This window comes from Juglans regia, chromosome 1 (genome assembly GCF_001411555.2).
Source record: "Juglans regia cultivar Chandler chromosome 1, Walnut 2.0, whole genome shotgun sequence".
NCBI lineage: Eukaryota > Viridiplantae > Streptophyta > Magnoliopsida > Fagales > Juglandaceae > Juglans > Juglans regia.
The window spans coordinates 33,444,557-33,466,115 of NC_049901.1; the positions used below are offsets into that span (position 1 = coordinate 33,444,557).

The 21,559-nt window shown below is 34.8% G+C and overlaps 1 protein-coding gene across 1 annotated transcript; it reads left to right on the forward strand.

Moving 5' to 3' along the window:
* Positions 1 to 11,636: 11,636 nt before the first annotated feature.
* On the forward strand, positions 11,637 to 21,185 carry LOC109021324 (auxin response factor 19-like). Its single transcript, XM_019003936.2, has 13 exons — positions 11,637 to 12,483; positions 14,481 to 14,593; positions 14,691 to 14,786; positions 14,873 to 14,929; positions 15,043 to 15,198; positions 15,293 to 15,377; positions 15,574 to 15,664; positions 15,754 to 15,918; positions 16,035 to 16,230; positions 16,765 to 16,903; positions 17,446 to 19,310; positions 20,129 to 20,319; positions 20,398 to 21,185. Exons 1-13 carry the CDS (start codon positions 12,441 to 12,443, stop codon positions 20,573 to 20,575), a joined length of 3,375 nt encoding a protein of 1,124 aa, XP_018859481.1. The 5' UTR covers positions 11,637 to 12,440; the 3' UTR covers positions 20,576 to 21,185.
* The last annotated feature ends 374 nt before the right edge of the window (positions 21,186 to 21,559 follow it).

Below are 21,559 nucleotides of genomic sequence, written 5' to 3' on the forward strand. Positions count from 1 at the left end.
TAATTATGATATATGTACAATCGTTTTTATAATTTTTTTTATAATTATGTTTTAAATTAATAATGAAGACTGCTATATCTACAAAGAAATTACATAAAAATAATTTCATAAACTGATGTGGCTTTATATAATCTGTTAGATCTACTTTTCAATAAAAGTAACTTTATAATCTGACGAACCATATCAAATCACGTCAGTTTGTGGGATTACTTTTGTGTAATCTCTTTATGGCTAGAGCATTTTTCATACATATATATATGAGTTTTACTATACATCAGTTACTATTTATTTCTACACCTCATATTTAATAGTTGTTATTTTTTTTTCTTATAAAGTGTATAATATAAAATAATAATTAATAATTAATAAAAAAAATTATTATATATATATAATTATTGTGTAAAGTGAAAAAAAGAAGCTTGATCAGAATGACATTTAAGAGCACAAGGAAATGAGAGGGTGGGCATTGATTAAAGAGTAGTGGGCATTGAAGAGGCCGGGGGGGCGATAAATGTGGGTAAGGAATTTGGTTGCACGTACAACGTACATTAATATTCACATACCCTTCCTCCCTCCAAACAGATCATCTTTATCCACAAGTTGGAGGTAGGAAAGGGAATCGAAATTGATTGATTGAACCCCACTTTTTAATAGTGCAATTAAAGTGCCTGCTCGGAAACGGGTCCCACACACGAAAAATATTTGTGGCTATACTATACTTTTCTTATTGGACAATACAAAAGAACCTTCAGTCACCTCCCCTCCCCCCCATGGAGATATCTTTGAATCACCTGGATGGTGACCTCAGTCTGGCTGCATTATCAACCATCATCCAATTAACCCTCATCTCTCTCTCTCTCTCTCTGGTATATATATCGATCTGGCAAAGTCATTGGTAGTTGATGAAGCGTTGAGTGAACCAGCTGTATCAATAATATATAATCAATCCAGGTTGATGAGGTTAGTAGTAGTAGTAGTAGTAGTAGTACCATGCAATATGGCTGTCACATTAATAATATTTAATCAAATCATCAGAAAGAATACAAAACCTATAAAGAGAAATGCATGCATTGCAATCCCCACCATATTATACGAAAGGACATGACTTTTTAACTCTTGCTCCTTTAATGGGACCATCATGCATGCATGACTTGTGTTTAATGGAGGGTGGATCCATCAAAGAGATATGCATGTCATGTCCCTGTCGTTAGATATACTAACATCTCATCATCTATCTCTCATGCATGATATATATAATATATATTAACAAAAACAACAGTTTCGAGGTAACCAGGTCGATCGTCGACGTTGTTTTATTTATATATACATTTATATATATAATAATAATAATTATATATTAGTGGGGGTGGGGGGGAATAATCCCATGATAATTAGCTTAATCAAATTAAGTCTCTTCCTTTAAATTAGAAAACACCCTGATGAGTTTATTCCTCGCTTTGTCCCTTTCCTTTTTCTATCGCCCTGTGCTCGATCGCGCGCGCGCATCATTTTAGCACTCCGCACGCCCCATGTGCATGCAAAACCACCTTATAACATGATGCAGGATATTATATGTATATATATCTATCATTCTATTGGCACATCAAGCGCCACGGGCATTGGAATCTTAAGAAATCGAATCATTCCCTTTGTCTCCAAGCTTAAAACTTTGTGAATTTTAAGGGTGTCTTTACTTGTTGGAAATTTCTGTTTTTTTTTTTGTATGTATAGTGTTATTGATTCTTGGAGCTAGCTTTATTAATATATCTGTCCATATATATATATATATAGAGTACAAGTTATAACTTTTGAAATTAATAACCTAACATTTGAAAAGTACTTAATCATGATAAATAACCAATTTTTGTTCGGTGAAAATACGCTAACTAAGAAAAATGAATATTTATGATTAGTTATTTACGATAAAAAAAAATGATTATCATTTTCATAATAAATAACTAATAACAAATAAAGTAAGTTTACTTTATAGTGATATCATGTGCGTGGATAAAACCGGCCAATTGGATTAATTGAAAACCTACGAATGTCGTCATGAAAGATCATATGATCTTGATCTATAGATATTAATATATACGCATAATTAATATGTCTGTTGACATTAGTATATACCGTACTGGTAATTAGTAATGGCAGACACTCTTCTTGCATATATATATATTTAGTGCTCATGTGAAGAGATCGATCAGTTAATACTTTCCGAAATAACAAATTGCATATAATATATATATATATACATGATATATATCATGTACTTGATTATGGGGTTGATTATGGGGTTGTGAAGTCGTATGACTTAGAGTTAGTTGTGTCTTGTCTCCTTTACTTGGCTTTGATGGCGTACGACGTTCATGTGTTTCTTTCAGATATATTCCCTAGCTAGTAATTTACGTGTCATGTTCTTCATTCATTCAAACTCATGTGTTGCATCCACACAACAAGAAAAAAGATTTTTTCCAGCGCCAAATTCCGTCGCTAATACCCTAGAAAATCGTCAGAAATACTTTTTTTTATCACAATTTCATTCGATGCATGTTGGTTGGAATTGTTTGTTTTTGTTTTTGTTTTTTTTTTGCATAAAATCAGCGAATGTCAAAAGTTGTCGCAATTAGTTACCCTTTTGCGGTGATTATTGGTCACCGCAATTACCTATATAATTGCCGCAATTAGCTGTACAGATACACTCTTACATCATTGGAAAAATTTAATTGCGGCAAAAATTTTCCTCGCAATAGGTTAAATCTTCGTCGCTAATAGTGAGATTCTTTTCTCGTCCAATCCATAAAATCGCCGCAATAGGAGATTTCCCAGCAATACCATGTTTGATGCAATTTATTTGTGACATACGATAATCATCGCATAAAGATATTTCCGACAATAAAAAGCCCAGTCGCCGCAAATAATCTTTTACACAAAAAAAAAAAAAAAGGAACTAGTGAAACGTTTCACTAGTATACCAAACTATTAAGCAAAGTATTATTATCCATATGATATCTTTTTATAGTATCATCAATGTAGAGAAGTTAATCCACATAAAATAGATGAACTTAAACAAAAAAGTTATAGCAGAGTATTATGTGATTAAAACACAAGAAAACTTTGCATCCATATTCCACATGAGTCTTAAACTACCTAAAAGGTAAGCTAATCACCTTAAATTCCTCACAACAAAAGGTGATGAGCTATCAATACTATATAGTACTAGTGTATTTTAAACAACACCAAAATAATTTACACACCAACCCAGAACCACAACTCCTATGCACAAAACAGACCCACAACACAGATGCACAAAATAGACTCATACTCAAATGCACAAGAAAAGAACCACAATTGTCTTATTCACTAAAATGCCACTACACTAAAACATCACTGCACTAAAATAGAACCACATAACATATGGCATGAATCACATGTAGAGCTCTATCTATCATTGCACTAAAATCACCTACATGTTAAAAACATCTAGAGCATCTAAAGGCATGAGCCATATCATGTAGAGCTCTACCTATCAGCAAAAACAGGTTCTACCTGCAAGCAAGAAAAGGGTAAGATTAGGCCATGTTTTTTTTTTTTTATAAGTAACTACTTATAACCATCTGATAAAACTTTTTTCCATTTTTCAAATTATATATAAATCTCCATACATTAATTAGCACAATTTTATACTTGAATAGTATATAGAAAACAAATCGATAACTATATATTCCTAAAACGTATGGTAGGGATGCAGCATGATCCAAGTGAAAGCTAGAAGCAGAAACATCACTTTATCAGATATGTACTAATGACCATATGAAGGAAAAAAGGGAAACCACTTCGCCTCTACATAGAAGCCAAGAAATCAAAATATTATTCCAAAATCCCCATTAAAACCAATTAAAAGATTTCACTTGGAAATTTATGCAAAACCAGCCACTCATTAAATAGTGTCAAACATAAAGATAAATTTTGGAATTTTTATGGATCACCATCCAAGTAGTTCCTCCAAAATCAGTGATTCTACCTCACTATTCTGCTGCACACAACCACCATACAACTTTTATCTCGATGGTATTCAAGGTGATAGCTTGTGAGTTTTAGATCTTACTTCCTATATCTCTAGACAGATTGAGCTGGTTAAAGTACTAACATTAATATGATATCTTTGTTTATAAAAAATAAAAATAAAAAACAAAGTACTAACATTATTGCAAAAGACAACTTTGTAAAATTGAAGCATAGACTAATAATGAAATAAGACAGCGTTGATATCTCAACATAAAGGCAATAGTTTCTGCAGCCAAAGAAATAACCAACAAAGAGGACATATATTGCAGCTTCTCCAAACTAGAAGGTGTCTTATTAATGGACATATATCTGCAGATCTTGCGGCTATTTCAGGAAAGCAATACCTGTAATATCCAATCCTGCAGCAATGACACATTTGCAATTGAAGATGCTAAACTATTGGACAAAATATCTTCTCCAATGAATCCCATTAGTCGAAGAGATGCAACCGCACAGTATGTTGCACCACCTGCAACCTATATTAGAATTGAATATTGGCTTGTGATAGAATGAAGAAATATTGGCCAGATGTCATGCAGTGAGTGGAGTAGCTTTGAGTCAGATATTAGAAGATGTCTATAAATATGAAAATAGATTGTAATAGCTAACTATGAGAAAATGAGAATAATAGCAAATATAATCTTCTAATATGAGTGTGATTTTTATGCAAACAGCTTGAATCCTCTATCTTTCTTCACTCTTCAACACAAACTAATCTTACCCAAGTTACCACTAGGAACCTAAGTAGAGTATCTTTAAACTTCTTTCAAATTTGATGGAATCATATCACAAGTCCAAATTTTTAGGACATTATTTGAGGCATTGTCTTTCTAATTGCCTAGGTATGAGTTTCTAATAAAAAAACATCAACAACAGTATTATAATTTCAAGGATGAAATCATAAGTTAATAGAAAGTTATTGAAACATCTTTTGTGGACCTATCAAATGTGCAACAGTTTCTATATATGTCTCATTATATAATAGAAAGAAACATTACAAGTATATTAAGAATTTAGTACCATCAATTTTTTGCAACATTTTCTTCACTTTCTGCTGACATCCACGACAATGAATTATCTACTTTGAGAATAGATTTCTGCATGCACAAGCAAGCCAAAAATAAAAACATAAAAACAAAGGTAAATACTACTAAAATGGAATCAAATACCAAGACTGTTAATGAAACAAGCACATATTTATAGGATGAGTATTCAACGCAAAATATAGAAAGAAATATGAGAGTTTTTTTCTTCTTTCACACTAAAGCAATGCCCTTGAAGGAAAAGAACAAGAAGTAGATAAAATGGTACAATGAATGAGTGCAAGAGTACCTGAATCTTCACAAAATCTTCTTTACTCATAGCTTCAACTCAAATGGAACAAGCATATAGACACAAGAATGGAAATAAATTAAAAAAAAAAGGGTTTGCTAGCAGATCTGGGAAACAAAGGCTGCTAAAATGTGGTGAGTGAATTACAAGGACATCACTAGAGATGGTTCTCCTCTGCTCTTTCTTTTGGGAGTTTCTTCCAAGCAAACACAGAGCAAACAAATTGCTCCGAGCAGAGACAGTCTTAAAAAGAGAGGGAGAAAGGGGAGGGCATTTTCAGAGCTGATGGTGCGACATTAAAATTTTCTCTAGGTGACTCTGATTCCTCTGTTTCAAGGTGAGAGAAAGAGAGAGAGAAGAGAAAGAGAAAGAGATTGAGCAAATAAGCAAATAAGAAGACGCCTGGAGAAAAGGGTGGGTTTGAATTAATTTGTAGTAAGAACGAAAATGGAAATGAAAAATTTGGGAAAGAAAGGGGAGTTGGGATATGAGAGTACTGTGCGGGGCAAAATCGAAGGGGGAAAGAAAATTAGTGTGTTTTGGCACTTGCTGCATTAACTTAAAACACATTGCGGCGATTTTTGTTTCGTCCCAACAAGTTTACCACAGTGCAGAGACTGTTTTCGCCGCAATAGAACTTAAAATCATTGCAATAAGATAACCGTGCGGCGACTCAAAATTCGCTACAATTAAAAGTTTGTTGCGGCGAGTATTTCACCACAATAAAAGTAAAAATCGTCGCAATAAGACATTTAGAAAAGTTGATGTTAGAACTGTGCGTCGACTCACAATTCGCTGCAATTAAAGACCTATTACGACAATTTTATTTCCAACAGCCAGAAAATTGCCGCAATAGACATTTTTTCTTGTAGCGTCATTCTATGCAGATAGAGAAAGAGCACCAATGATGCGCATATTGATTTTATTTAATTTTAATAAGTGAGCGTAACAAATATTTTTTACAAGAAATACGAATATTTGTGACAGATTATTTGTGACGAAAATAAGTATTTATGATGAAAACATACTCATTTTAGTAGAAAATAATCATTTTTACAAGAAATAATTGGCTACAAATAATTACAAAAAATAAATTTAAATAAATTTGAATTTAATTTCAAAATATTTATTCAGATACGACGTTAAATCGATTAAAAAATATTAAAGAAAATATTTATAGGGCTACAAATATATATATATATATATATTTACGCACATGATCCTCAGAACTTATGCTGCGCGCAGGGCGGCATTTAACTAGCCAGGAATCTTACTCCGAAGGCCCCGTATACATGTGCTAGCTCTTAGTCGTAAGCTTTTAATATCATTTAAAGAATATTGGTTGAAGAATAAAACCCTTGCATGCAGCATATAAATACAAGTTTGATTGAATCTGGCTTCCTTATGAATTATTGTGCACCGTCACATTATTAATAATCAATACACACACACATATATATATATATATATATAGAGACTGATGCATAGAAGCTTTTCCCTTTGATGAATGGCAGGCTTGCATGGGGCCTCTAGCTGCTAGCCAGCCTAAGGAAGTTAGAGAGGAAGTCAGAGAATTAATGAGCCAAACATGGTAGAATCTATTGATTTTTTTTTTTTTTTTTTGTAGGCAGAATCTATTGATTATATAGTGCTGATTTGCAGTCAGAAAAAATTCATTGCATACAGTGCTCAGCAAAATATATAGTAATAATAATAAATAAATAAATAAAAAACAGTAAAAAATAGACAAGAGGCAGTCCGTATGCAGTCCCGTACATAAGGTGATCAGGATTCACAGGTCAGCAGGAAAATGGGGGCAGTGGCCAACCGGGGGAAGCCATGATAGCCACTCAATCCATTTCATAAGATTAATCAAAAAAGAAAAGAGAAAATCAAAAGGAAAATGAAAACAAGCATATGATAAACAAAAATCAAAACCCCACATTCTGGTCAGAGTTGGAGGTTGTTGGGTCGACAAAAGCTGCACCAATTCACATGCTTGGCTTTGCTTAATTTCCCTTTGTGGCTTCTGATCAGCTCCTCCCCTAGCTTAGCTGCATGCAGCCTCCCTTTCCCCTTTTTTCTACTCATTTTCACTTGTTTTTCTTTCTTCCCATTCTTAATTTTGATCACCACTATATATTCAAAGTTTTTTTTTTTTTTTTTTTTTTTAATTTTATATGGTCAATACATCTCACTTGGGCATATAAAACCCATTGATCTTTGCATCTTATAGCTAAAATCGTGTTAAGATATTCATAAGTTACTATTTAATTTTGAAGATTTCAAATGAAATAAACAAATCATATATAAAGTGGACATTGTAAGTATTTATTATTCATTTAATATTTTTAAGATATAAAATAAATAATAAAATCTATCTCTTTTTATTATGAGTTTAAATTTTTTAGACAAGTGATGATTTTACATGATATTAGAGTAGATATCTTGAGTTCGAACTCTGACTCTACATTCTATCATATTTAATTAAATATTCCATGTGTTGGATCACGTACTCATTAAAGAGGAGTCTGACCCATACGTGAATAAGAACCTTAGATGTTAATTTTCTGCTAAACCCTTTTGAAAGCTGAGTTCATCTTTTTATTTATTTATTATTATCGTTAGTTTGCATTTTATTTCAGATCTATGATGAAGTGAGAAGATCAGCCATCTTACTCAAAAAACAATTAAGTAGCAACAACGTGAGAGTTACCTTGATGGCAATATACACAACAACATATACAACAATTTCAGATCAAACTCTCAAAGCTGATCAATAATATTAATACCGATCGATGAAAAGAAAGTTGAGATCAGATTTCTTTGGCATGGTTAGGTGATTTTTGCCTTAAGAAATAAGAATGAATGATATTTATGGTCATGGCCAATGTGCTGATGATGTGGATGTTCACATGCACAACATAATCTTAAACTAATCGTACCCCTCTGGTACTACATCATGCATGTACACTTATGAATGGTTGAAGGCAGGAAATATGCATTACTAAAATCTTAATTTTTTTTTACGAAGAGTAATGACATATACACAATATATTGTACGATAATGTTATAAAATGATGATATTTTTGTAAAATGATGTTATTTTTATAAGATGTTTTATAAAAATATCTCTCATTTAAAATATAGTTGTATAAAATATTGTGAAAAAATATTATGTATAAATTATTTTCTTTTTATGAATATATCCAATCCCATCCCACAATAAGTGATATTTAAACGAATAATGATTCTTTTTAAATGATTGGTAGCTAATAAGCTTTCTTTATTTATTTAAGAAATGGTATTTATAGTTATAGAATATATAAATGTCGTGCACTAATTTTGAAAAAATTGAATAAATATAAGATATACATAAATTTTTTTTTTTAATAATAATAATTTTTTTTTTTAAAAATACGCAACATTTATATAACTCATTACTCTATTTAGCATTAGTCTATTTATTTTACTCGTATTTAATTGGCTGGCGGAAAAGGAAAATAGACGAGGTAGGGTTGGGCAGTCCTACAGCATTATGGACGCTCAAAATCAGGATCTTCTTGTTGTACTCCTGATTAAATATTGTCACGCACCATGATTTCTGCGCAAAATCATAGGGTAGTTCATCACTATATTGTTAAAAAAAAAAAAAAAAAATTAAATTAGGGATAAACAATGAAAATAATGATATTAAAGTTGAGTTGGTGTGTAATGATGGTGTAAGTAGGAATCATCGAACTTGTGACATGTGAAGATTTCCTGCTTTTGCGGCTAGTGGCCTTTTCCAGCATGTATATAAAAATTCTTCCTCCTTTTTTGCCATTTCTTTAAACCAGCTTTATTCATGTGGGTCATGAATCAAATACAATTTTCTAAGGATATTAAAGGTGGAGTTGGGTTTGTTTTTTGCTTTCTGGTTTCTCTTTTTGGGTGGTGGGGTTATGTTTCCAAATGGGATATGAGAAATTGGAGTTCATTGTGCCATTTTTTGTGCATTCATGGTAAGATTGCTTGGTTTTGATTCCAAAATTCTTACTTTTTATCATTTGGAAGTAGTTCATAGATAAATTTTTCACGTGTTACAACAGTCGAAAAAAAAGAGAGAACTTATCTTATAAATGAGTCGAGATTATGGTTATCAGCTATTCAATTAACTTATTTTTTTTTTAAACTGAGAAATTTGAAGGAAAATTGATCAGTGATGGATATATAATTGAGAGAACCACTTATAAATTGAAGGTTTTGCTTGCTTGATCTTAATATCTACAATGAATGGAATACATAGAGGCAAGCAATATGTGAGAGTACACAAGTCTTGTACGACATGACTCTTGTCTATAAAGCATCGCAACCTTATCTTGCTTGCTTTGATGAAACTTCTAACATTAGATGCAAGAGAATTGTTACAGATATAAAAAGATTATATAAAAGTAAACTTATAAATTGACATAACTTCACTTGATTCGTTAGATCTATTTTACACTGAAAGTAACTTTATAATTTGATTTACTACGTCAATTCACGTCAATTTATGAATTTACTTTTGTGTAATTCTTTTGTAGATAAAATATTTATCTAGATGCAATAGTGAAACCATGCCGCCGAATGGTCGAATATATCAATAAACAAACTGTAAATAGATTTATTCAATTTCAATGGGTTTGGATATATCCACTATCATTCTGGGTTTGGATTCTGTTCACTTGAGAAAAGCAGGCAAGTAAAATAAAGAGTAATAATGTAATATTAATAATAAGAGAAATGATAGTTGTAATTGTGAATGTGCAAGCGTCACACAATCACTTTAAAAAAAAATTAATAAATACTAGATTCGCATGAAAACAAATTAGTTTTTTAATAGTGAACTAAATTTTTTTTTAAAGCTACTATACTTGCACACTCCATAATTATATGTAACATTATTTTTTAATAAAAAATAAAAAATACCATAGAAATAATACATCCAATTTTCCATTTTTGGTTTTATTAGTAGCAAATTTTACTTTAATTAAAATGATATATGATGATGATTCCCCCACCAAAAAAAAAAAAAAAAAAATTCCTAAACTCCAATTAATAAACCACGATAATCATTATGATCTCGTTTTTCATGAAAAAATAAATATAAGAGATATGTGGTTTTGTGGGGCCCAAACAAAAAATTTTAAGAGGAAGAAAAAAACAGAAAAAAATAGAAAACGCCATCATTCAAACAAACCACCAAATAATCCCCACGGGTCCACCAGGCGACGGTCAAACATCAAATGCGTAGCCACGTCAGCCGGAACGAAATTTCCTTCCACTCCACTCCCATCAAAATGTATAAATTATCAATTAAGCAATGCCAATTTTATAACATTTTGTTATAACAAAAGATATTTAAAAATTATAATAATATTAAAAAATAAAATGACGAATGTGCCAATGTTTTGTACCTGATGATATCTTCGTTATGGGTCTATTCACATACGTCGATTTCAATTTCTTACGAAACACATCTACTACTAAAAGTTCTTTTTATCTTTTCATCATACACTTAATAAAAAACACAATTGGAGGAAAATTTTTAAAATAAATAAAAGAAGAAATTGAAGAATTAATTTTTTTTAAGATAATCTAATAAACTTTAATTAAAATATATCATATAAATAAAAAATCCTAATTATAAATTGGCATAGATAACACATACTAAATATTTTCATGACATAATTTAATTTAGAAGAGAGTTAAATTTTACAAAAAGAACTGTTACATACATAAAAAGATTACATAAAAGTAAACTTATAAATTAATATAGTTTCATGGAATCCGTTAGATCTATTTTACAGTAAAAATAACTTTACAATTTGACGTACTGCATCAAACCACATCAGTTTGTAAGTTTATTTTTGTATAATTCTTTTATGTCTAAAATATTTCTTCTTTACAAATAAGATCTGATGTATTCTATACACCGATTTAATAATAAAATAATTTTATATAAACTTGTGTTTGTTGACATAAAAAATACCTAAAGTACGATATATTAATGGATACAATTAAAAATCACAAATAAAGATTTTTATAAAGATAATGTCAATTATCATCAATTTATTCTGTAATCAGTAAAACAGTAAATTGGTGAAGTTTTTGAGGAGTAGAAAGTAATTTTAATTTTTAACCGCGCCTGATTGCTTCAGAGTGTTTCATATTCATGTCGGCCTGTTCGCATAAAAAAGAAAGAAAAGCTGTCTTTGCTTAGCTTTGTTTTTGCGTTGCTTTTTGTTCGGTCTCTGATTTCTTCAGCGACAACTCAGGTTCCTTCCACCTTGATCTTCTCGAGCTCGGACTCCGAGAAGCTATTATTTCCTTTCCCTTCCTTCATTTCCTTTCCCTTCCTTTTCATTTCTCAGCTTTCCATCCAATTTTCACGGCCGGTGACTTATGCGGTCATCGCCACGGTGACACTCTCGGCACCAGTTGTTTCCAAAGGATTTCCGGTTCTTGAGCCTGGGGAACTTGGATTCCGAGTTGGGATTGCTTTGGAATTGGAATCTCCTTGTGTTAATGTAATTGCTGATTCGAATCTTCAGTTGCAGAAATCTTTGATGTCCAGGTTCTTTGGGATGGTAAAAAGTTCACTTTTGTGACAGTTTATTCTGGGAATTCAGAGTTATGATCACTCAGCTTTGAGATGTGGGCGTGGACTCTCTCAAATCGTTGAGCTTTTTTCTGGGGACTAAAGAGAAATAGCTGAAGAAGGTGGTTCAGTTTCTTTGCTGGCTTTCATTTGGCTGGCAAAGTTACATAGTTTATGCTTAGGGACGTGGCTAGTAGTTCTTTGCGTTTTATAGGAGGGAGTTGGGGTCTGATTGCTTGGATTTAATGTGAATAGGGAGGCATTGTATCTGGCATCGAAGTCGGTTCTTAGAGCCTTATTCGTAATTGAGGCGACGGACTTCAGCTAGGATTGTTTGAATCCTTTATATCTTAGTGGAACTGAGCAGGTGGTTGAACTTTTTCTTCAGAGTTCGGCTGGTTCCTTCATATCTGTCAGCATGAAAGCTCCCTCAAATGGGTTTCTGCCAACTCCTGTAGAAGGTCTGGTTACGTGATTCCACTGCTAAAGTTTCATTTTGTTATGTATATTTTATTTTCAGCTGTTTGTTTGAATTGTTCTCCATGAATTTTTTCTTGGTTTACACTAAGTTTTATGCCTCAGCGCTATTTCTCTGCTTCTAAGGTGATAAAAATCAGATTCTATGCTGTAGAGTTATGGATTATTTTCTGTTTATAGATTCTTCTAGTGGAGTTTTCTCGTGTCATGCGTGCAGCATTAGAATTTTCCTTCTATTTTATATAAGAGAGAGAGAGATAGATTTCAGTTCTTTGTTTAAGTTAATTGTATCCCATGCGGTTTTGAGGGGCGATATCAAGTTGTGAAAAGTCTGTGTCTGGGAATTGTAGCTGATTTATGGGGATTGATGTCTATGGGTCCATTTTCTTCCGTTTCTGCAGACTCGGGTAAAACAAAAAATATAAAGAGAAGTTAGATTCAGTTGCTTTCTACTTCTGAATTCCATCTTTTTTTAGTTTTTTTTTTGGGGTTGGTGTAGGTGGTGCAGTGTTCTTAATGGTCTAAAACCTGAATTAGGCTGGAGGATTTTCATTATTATGATTTATTCAATTTGTGATTCTATTCCGCATATATTCTTTTTAGTTTCAACAAATAATTCAAGCCATTTTATTTGTATTGTTTACTGAAACGATAAATTTGATCATATTTAAGATATTTAAGCTGATATCTGTGTGTGGGTGTGTGTGTTCTAGTTAGAAGGTTCTTTATCAGCTAAATTTTACTCCTTGAAGAATTAATGTCTTTGTTGAAATTGTTGTTAATGTTTGATATGAAAAGCTTTGAAAATGTAAATGGATGTCTTTGAAACACAATGAAAAAGGGTTCCCTTACTTTTGAATGCTAAGTTTTTGCTCAATTGTGAGTGCTAAATTGATTGAGAGATCGTTGCCATAGTAATCAAAACTCATGTTTGTATTTGTTCCTTTAATCAATTGCCAATATTTTCATTTGGTGTATCAGTAACCTGATAAATGAAAGTGAGGGAGTTACGATGGTGAAAACGAAGAAAATAAGAGGGTATTTTGTGTCCATATGGGCACCCACTTATAAAAAAACTTAATTCTTCGACACAAGAAACATTAAGTGATATCTTTTATTGTTTGGGTTCCCTAGATTTTAAGTACTTAATCGCAAAAAAGGGACTTGTTATCTTTGTGGGTTGACAATCACAAGCTCCTCTGGTTTTTTGTTCGATCCTTGTCTTACAATGATGTTTATAAAATGGAAGTGTCGAACAGTTTCTCTCACCCTTGAGCTCAATAGCAGCTGTTTAACCCTTGCCTTAGGTAACGATTTCTCCTTTTTTGTAACCTATGTTGGTTCTTGCAAGTTTAATTTTTGTTGTTAAGGGTGCTGTGGAATCACGGGATCATTTACTTTTGCATTGCGAGGTGATAAGGGCACTGTGGGATGAAGTGTTTTGTAGAACTGGTATGGCTTGGGTGATGCCTTTGCGAGTGGTAGACCTTCTAGCTAGTTGGAACAGTGTTCACGGTTGTTCTCAGGTGACCGGTTTGGAGGATGGTCCCTTTGTGTCTTATGTGGTGTATCTAGATGGAAAGGAATGATTGATGTTTTAATGATAAGGAGCGCACCTTGGAGGAAATACGAGTTTTTTTTTTTTGTGCACATCATAGTGCTTTGGTTTTCTGCTTCAGTGCTTAACGGAGCTAGTGCTCATGATTTTCTATTGTCGTCTTCTGGTTCTTGGAATGTATTTAGGTGTTTTTTTTGTGTACTCCCGGTGTACATGGGCTTAGCCTATTTCATTTGTATTAATAAAACTCTCTTTCTTACTTGTCAAACTTTTTTTGTTGTTATATCTAAAATTGGAAATTCTATTCTTCAGTATCATAGGAAGCTTAAATAACATGTAGTTTTAGTATTTTATAATTATATTTCTCTTATGACTTCTAAGGTTTCATACATGGTGATAATATTTTGTTTGGATTGAGAATAGGAGAGAGGAAGAGTATTAATTCAGAGTTATGGCATGCTTGTGCGGGGCCTCTGGTTTCTTTACCTCCAGTTGGAAGTCTTGTGGTTTACTTTGCCCAAGGCCACAGTGAGCAAGTAGGCCATTTAATTTGTGCCTTTTTCTTGTGTTAGAAATGCAACAGTTTCTGGATTTTGGGTTCTGATGGAACTTTTTGATAACCAAAATTTTCAGGTTGCAGCATCCATGCAAAAGGAGACTGATTTCATACCCAACTACCCTAACCTTCCTTCAAAGTTGATTTGCATGCTTCATAATGTCACACTGCACGTATGAGAGTCCCCATAATTATGCTATTGTTTTGGATTAATGAAATCGTACGGTGTTCTAAATTATATGTCTATATGTCGAATCAGGCTGATCCTGAAACTGATGAGGTCTATGCACAGATGACCCTTCAACCTGTAAACAAAGTACGTCAGCCGTTCAATTCTGGGAATTAGCATATACATAATTGACATTTTCTCTTTTAAGATGTAATCATGTGCACGTGTATGGAACATTGTTTGAAACATCTGTTCTACAGTATGATAAGGAAGCAGTACTAGCATCTGACATGGGCCTCAAGCAAAGCAGACAACCATCTGAATTCTTCTGCAAAACTCTTACAGCCAGTGACACTAGTACTCATGGTGGATTCTCAGTACCACGCCGAGCAGCTGAGAAGATTTTTCCACCTCTAGTTCGTACCAGTTTTCTAACTTCCCATTTCAATTTGAGGATTCTATATAGTAAATTCTATCTCTTTCATGATCATCATGTTTCTTTTATGATAGGATTATTCAATGCAACCCCCGGCTCAGGAGCTAGTAGCTAGAGATTTACATGACAATTCATGGACATTCAGGCATATTTATCGCGGTATCAATCCCTTCAAAACATTCCTTCTCTCCTTCTTTCCCTCTCATTTTTAGGTTTGCTGATATTAATTCCATTGGTGTTTTCTATTAGATACATTGTTTCATACCAAGAACTTTGCATTAGATGTTTGTATGCGTTGGACTGCTGAATACAGGTATAATAATATATTAAAATTGCATTCGTGCATTAATTGCAGGCCAGCCAAAAAGGCACCTGCTGACCACAGGTTGGAGTGTCTTTGTTAGCACCAAAAGACTATTTGCTGGAGATTCTGTTCTTTTTATAAGGTATGGAATTGATGTTTGTGGTAAAATGAAAGATTTCAGCCAGATTACTTTTCCCCCTATAACTAAGCTGAAATAATCTTGTTGTGTAGAGATGAAAAATCCCAGCTTCTCTTGGGCATAAAGCGTGCTAATAGGCAGCAGCCAGCTCTCTCTTCTTCAGTCATATCAAGTGATAGCATGCATATTGGAATTCTTGCTGCTGCAGCTCATGCTGCCGCAAATAACAGTCCATTTACTATATTTTACAACCCAAGGTACTGCTCTAAGCTCCTTTTTTTTTTTTTTAAAGTTGTCAAAACTGTTATGTTATGAAGTCAATCCAATAATTTGTGGCTTACCAGTTGTGACAAAAAATTTACTTATATAACAGAGCCAGCCCTGCTGAGTTTGTGATTCCCTTAGCCAAGTATAATAAAGCAATGTATACCCAAGTTTCACCAGGCATGCGGTTTAGAATGATGTTTGAAACCGAGGAGTCTGGAGTACGCAGATACATGGGAACGATTACTGGTATCAGTGATTTGGATCCCATTCGCTGGAAAACTTCACAGTGGCGCAATCTTCAGGTATTCTTTAGCCCTAAAAATGTTGGGTTTTAACAGAATCCATGGCACTTGTTAGCAAGCAAATGGTATTTAGAATGTTACACCTTCTAGGGCATTTGTGTATTACTTCTACGCTCGGAAATTAGCTTCATTGTTGCAATATCCATGTGGTTGGCATCAATAATCTATGTATATAATGCGTTTCGGAATGTTTCCGTATATGGACTTGGCAGCAAACAAATATATCTTCCAGACGTTATTCTCTAAATATATGATAGTGTTGGAGGTTAAGCCATATTTGGTCATGCTTACTATTATTGTGATAAATATTTGTATGCAGGGTTAGGAATGTTATAGTGAGATATGTAAGCATGTCTATTGTCAGTTTGGGAGATTACATTTCCCTTTGCAATCTATCCGGGTCCACCCAAGGGTGTCTCCCTCCATGACAATGAAATAGCTTCTAGTTGATGTGTTGGAAGCAAAAAATTTGCTAACATTCTTAACTTTCTGTATCGGCTTACCCCAGTGACCCAACATTTGCATTTTTGATAGGTTGGATGGGATGAATCAACTGCTGGTGAACGGCCAAGCCGAGTTTCGATCTGGGAAATTGAACCTGTTGTAACACCATTCTACATTTGTCCACCTCCATTTTTCAGACCCAAGTTTCCTAGACAACCAGGGATGCCAGGTAAAACCATATTTACCAGTTAGCTAGATTCTCTAGTATGTAAAAAGAGAGCACCTTTTCCCTGCTTCTCTTTTTTCATCCTCTCATCACGGTCTGTGGTAATAGGGTTACCTTGAGAGAAGTATGACTTCATGCCTAATACAGAAAGTGTAAACAAACTAGTTTTTGTAAATAGCCAATGCATCTAAAAGCCACATTGGGCTCCTTAGAAAAAAAGTTTAGAGAAACCTGATTATAGTGGATCTAACATGATGGAAGGAATTTTGGTTTGGTACTAATCATTTTGCCATTTAACTTTTTAAGAACCAAATTTATGTTGCCTATCCGTCATTCAGTTAATTCAATCTATTACGGATTAGTACCCTAATTGTGGTGAATTAAACACATTCTCTCTCCCCCCTTTTTTGAAAAAGAAGTGTTTGGGGGAGAGGGGGGAGTTCTATGTAATCGGAGGAGTAGCACTTGCCAACATCTAGTTGCAAAACCTTCCCTGACCTCTTATGATATATTCCTTAATCATAACTTTGGAAGTGCATTTACAGATGATGAGTCTGACATAGAGAATGCTTTCAAGAGAGCCATGCCCTGGCTTGGTGATGACTTCGGCATGAAGGATGCCCCTAGTTCCATATTTCCTGGTTTGAGTTTAGTGCAGTGGATGAACAAGCAGCAAAATAATCAGTTCTCAGCTGCTCAAGCTGGGTTTTTTCCATCCATGGTTTCTTCGACTGGCATGCATAATAGTCTTAATGCTGATGATCCATCTAAATTATTGAGTTTTCAAGCCCCTGTCATGTCTGCACCAAGTCTTCAGTTTAACAAAGCTAACCCGCACAACCAAGTCAGTCAACTGCAACAGCCACCTGTCACGTGGCCCCAACAGCAGCACCTGCAGCAACTATTGCAAAATCCTACTAACCAACAGCAGCTGCAGATACAGCAAGAACTGCAACAGCTGCCACAGCAGCAGCAACTACAGCAACAGCAGCAGCAGCAGCAGCAGCAGCAGCAACTGCAGCAACATCAGCCACAACAACAACAACGACAACAACTGCAACAACAGCAGCAGCAGCATCAGCAGATATGCCATCCGGGACTTGTAAATAATGTTGTAGTTGCCCCTAACCAGAACCCAAATCAAACTTCACAGCAGCCAGTTGCATACTCTCAGCTTCAACAACAGCACATGCTGACAGGAAATACCCAATCTCAGCAGAGTATACACTCTAATAGTAAAAGTTCATTGCAGATGCCATCAATACCACAAGATTCCCAGTTTCAGCAACAAATTGAACCACAAGCCAGTCTCTTGCAAAGACACCAGCAGCAGACACAATTGCAACAGTCCCCACTACAGTTGTTCCACTTGCAACAAAGCTTGTCACAGAGAGCACAGCAGCTTCCCCAAGTGCAACAGTTGTCACAGCAGGGCCTTTCAGAGCAACAACTTCAATTGCAGCTGCTTCAGAAATTGCAACAGCAGCAACAACAGCAGCAGCAGCAATTGCTCTCCCCAGCAAGCTCACTTTTACAGCCCCAGCTTCCTCAGCAACAGCAGCCAAATCAGCAAAACCAGCAAGTAGCCCAGCTTCCTATGTCTCAACATCAGCAGCAACAGTTAAGCAGCAATAGCTTCTCAACAGAGAAGCTTCTTAATGGTAATAGCTTATCGACTTCTGCACTGATGCAATCACAACAGATTCCTGTGAATCAGCCCCACAGCCAGCACAAACCCCTTACAGCAATCAGAGCCCATTCTGCTCTTACAGAAGGAGATGCTCCCTCATGTTCAACCTCACCTTCTACTAATAATTGCCAGGTTTCGCCATCCAACCTCCTGAACAGAAGCCATCAAGGACCGGCCTTATTGGTGGGGGATTCATTGGTCGAGCCTGCAAATAATTTGATTCAGGAGCTGCATAGCAAATCAGATATACAGATAAAACATGAGTTACCCAGCTCAAGAGGACCAGACCAACCAAAATATAAAAGTACAGTCACTGATCTGGTGGAAGCATCCTCTTCTGGAACATCATATTGTTTGGATGCTGGTACCATCCAGCCGAACTTTTCAGTCCCCACTTTTGGTTTGGATGGTGATGTCCAATCAAATCCTCGGAGCAATCTTTCATTTGCAGCTAATATTGATGGACTGGCCCCTGACACTTTGTTGTCAAGGGGGTATGACTCTCAAAAAGACCTTCAGAACTTACTTTCTAATTATGGTGGTGCCCCAAGAGATTTTGAGACAGATTTGTCCACTGCTGGGATCAGCCCTCAGTCATTTGGGGTGCCAAACATGCCTTTCAAGCCAGGGTGTTCAAGTGATATTACTATCAATGAAGCTGGAGTTTTGGGCAGTGGATTGTGGGCTAACCAGAATCAACGTATGCGAACATTTACAAAGGTTTGTTGATCTTGCTACTCTTTGCTTTATAAATGCTGTACAAAGTGAGGCAGATTTTTATCTTTAACTTTAACATGGGCTGGGTACGTTAACTCAACGGCCTTATTACTGAAAGGAGACTGTGTTGATACCCAACCATGCTAACCTTCCTTCAAAGTTAACATCTGCATGCTTCATAATGCTACACTGCTTGTATAAAGAATTTTTGAGTCTACTTGACTTGAAACAGATACTTTGGAATAAAAAACGCACGATGCAGATTCTCTCTCTCTGGATTGCACGAGGAGAGAGAGATTTAACTGGGGTTAAAATTGTATAATTGATACTCATAAAAAAAAATGTATAATTCATAGTCGAGATAATACCAAGTTACCTAGAAAAATAACTTCACTGGTGGGATTGACACCACAAACACATTTGATTCATGGTAAGATTCTTAGTTTTTGCTGAAGTGTTTTATTTCTGCACCTGATTTTGCTCGTGTGAAAGAGTTGAGGCTGCTACAAGTGTTTTACTTGATGAAGCCATCAGATGCAAGGTCATGTGAAAAAAGAAAAAGGAAAAGAAAATCGTTGTGGCTTTTAGTCTGTTCTAAGCAGTGTTCCTTAAGTAATAATTAGTGGGGCCACTTGCCATTACATTTGGTAATTCCAAAGTTCAATTTCAATTGGAAGTCTACATTAGACAGGTTTATTTTGTAATTGCCATTTTAGTGCCGGTTTGTTAACTATTTCATTAAAAGCTATTTCATTTAAATACATTATGACATATTTTCAATGACATTCTCAAATACCTAATACTGGTTCAAACTCTTGAAGGTTCAAAAGCGTGGATCTGTGGGAAGAAGTATTGATGTAACCCGTTATAAAGGGTATAATGAACTCAGGCATGACCTTGCCCGAATGTTTGGAATTGAAGGGCAACTTGAAGATCCACAGCGGAATGACTGGAATTTGGTTTTTGTGGATCATGAGAATGATATTCTTCTTGTTGGTGATGATCCTTGGGAGTAAGTGCAGAAGCCCAAAGTTTGATTTGATTTTCTTGTTTATTTGTTTCTTAACTACTCATTCTTTACTGGTATCAGGGAGTTTGTAAGCTGTGTTCAGAGCATAAAGATATTGTCTTCTGCTGAAGTACAGCAAATGAGTTTTGATGGACATCTGGGTCACAACCCTGTCCCAAATCAAGCCTGTAGTGGGACTGACAGTGGCAACGCATGGAGGGCTTATGATGATAACTCTGCTGCCTCGTTTAATAGATAAGGGTTTCAAGATTGAGAATGAAGAGTCAATGCATGGAGGGGTATGAAAGATAACTCTGCTTCCTCTAATATGTAATGGTTCCAAGATTGAGACTGAAGTGGTTTTCCTGACATGAATCTGGGTTCTTTATTAAGACTACCTTGAGACTGTAGGTCGCATCTCCCAGTTCAAATAGAAGATGTGAAAGGAGCCCTCCTCCCTCTTTTATAAAAGTAGTTATTTGGTAACAGGAGAATGCTGTTAAGTTGTTAACCACAACAGCAGAGCAAAGAAAATTTTAGCCAGGCCTGGAGTGTGATGTTGTTGATCCTTGTTATCACTGAGTTTTACTGGGAGAGTGTCGTAAATGCGATGATTCTGGGTGTGCTAGAGCTCGATGCATGGACCTTAGTTCAATTCTCGATCTTCGAACCTGCTTTCGTAGTCTACTATAAGCCTGAATGGGTGATTTTTCTACAAGATAAATGAGGAAAATGTATAATATGGTCCTCTTAACCCTTTGCATATGCTAAGATAGTGACAATGTGCAACAGAATTTGTAGTAGTTGAGCATGACTCCCAACAAGATATAATATGCACCATTTTTTGGTGCCATTTCTAAGTTTTGTAATCAGTGCCTGCTCTTTTCCCAGTGCTAATTACTCAGAAATTACCACTGGTTTAACTTCCTGAGTACAGTTGAAGATACGTATTTTTGTCTGCCTAGGCTGGTGGCAGGTGATCTGAAACAGGTAAAGATTAGGGAGAAAACCCATGGAGGAGCATAACTGAACATTTACACGTACGGAAGAATATTTCTCTTAAATATTTTTCGGAGAAATATTTCTCTGTCGCCATAAAATGGGAACAGAGACTGGCTGGTTAATACAAATGTATTGCAAGATTAATACAAAGGAAAATGAGATTCATCCTTTTAACTATCATGTTTTCTTTATCATCGTATCGTATCGTATCAGAGAATGATGAAAAGAATAATATGAATAA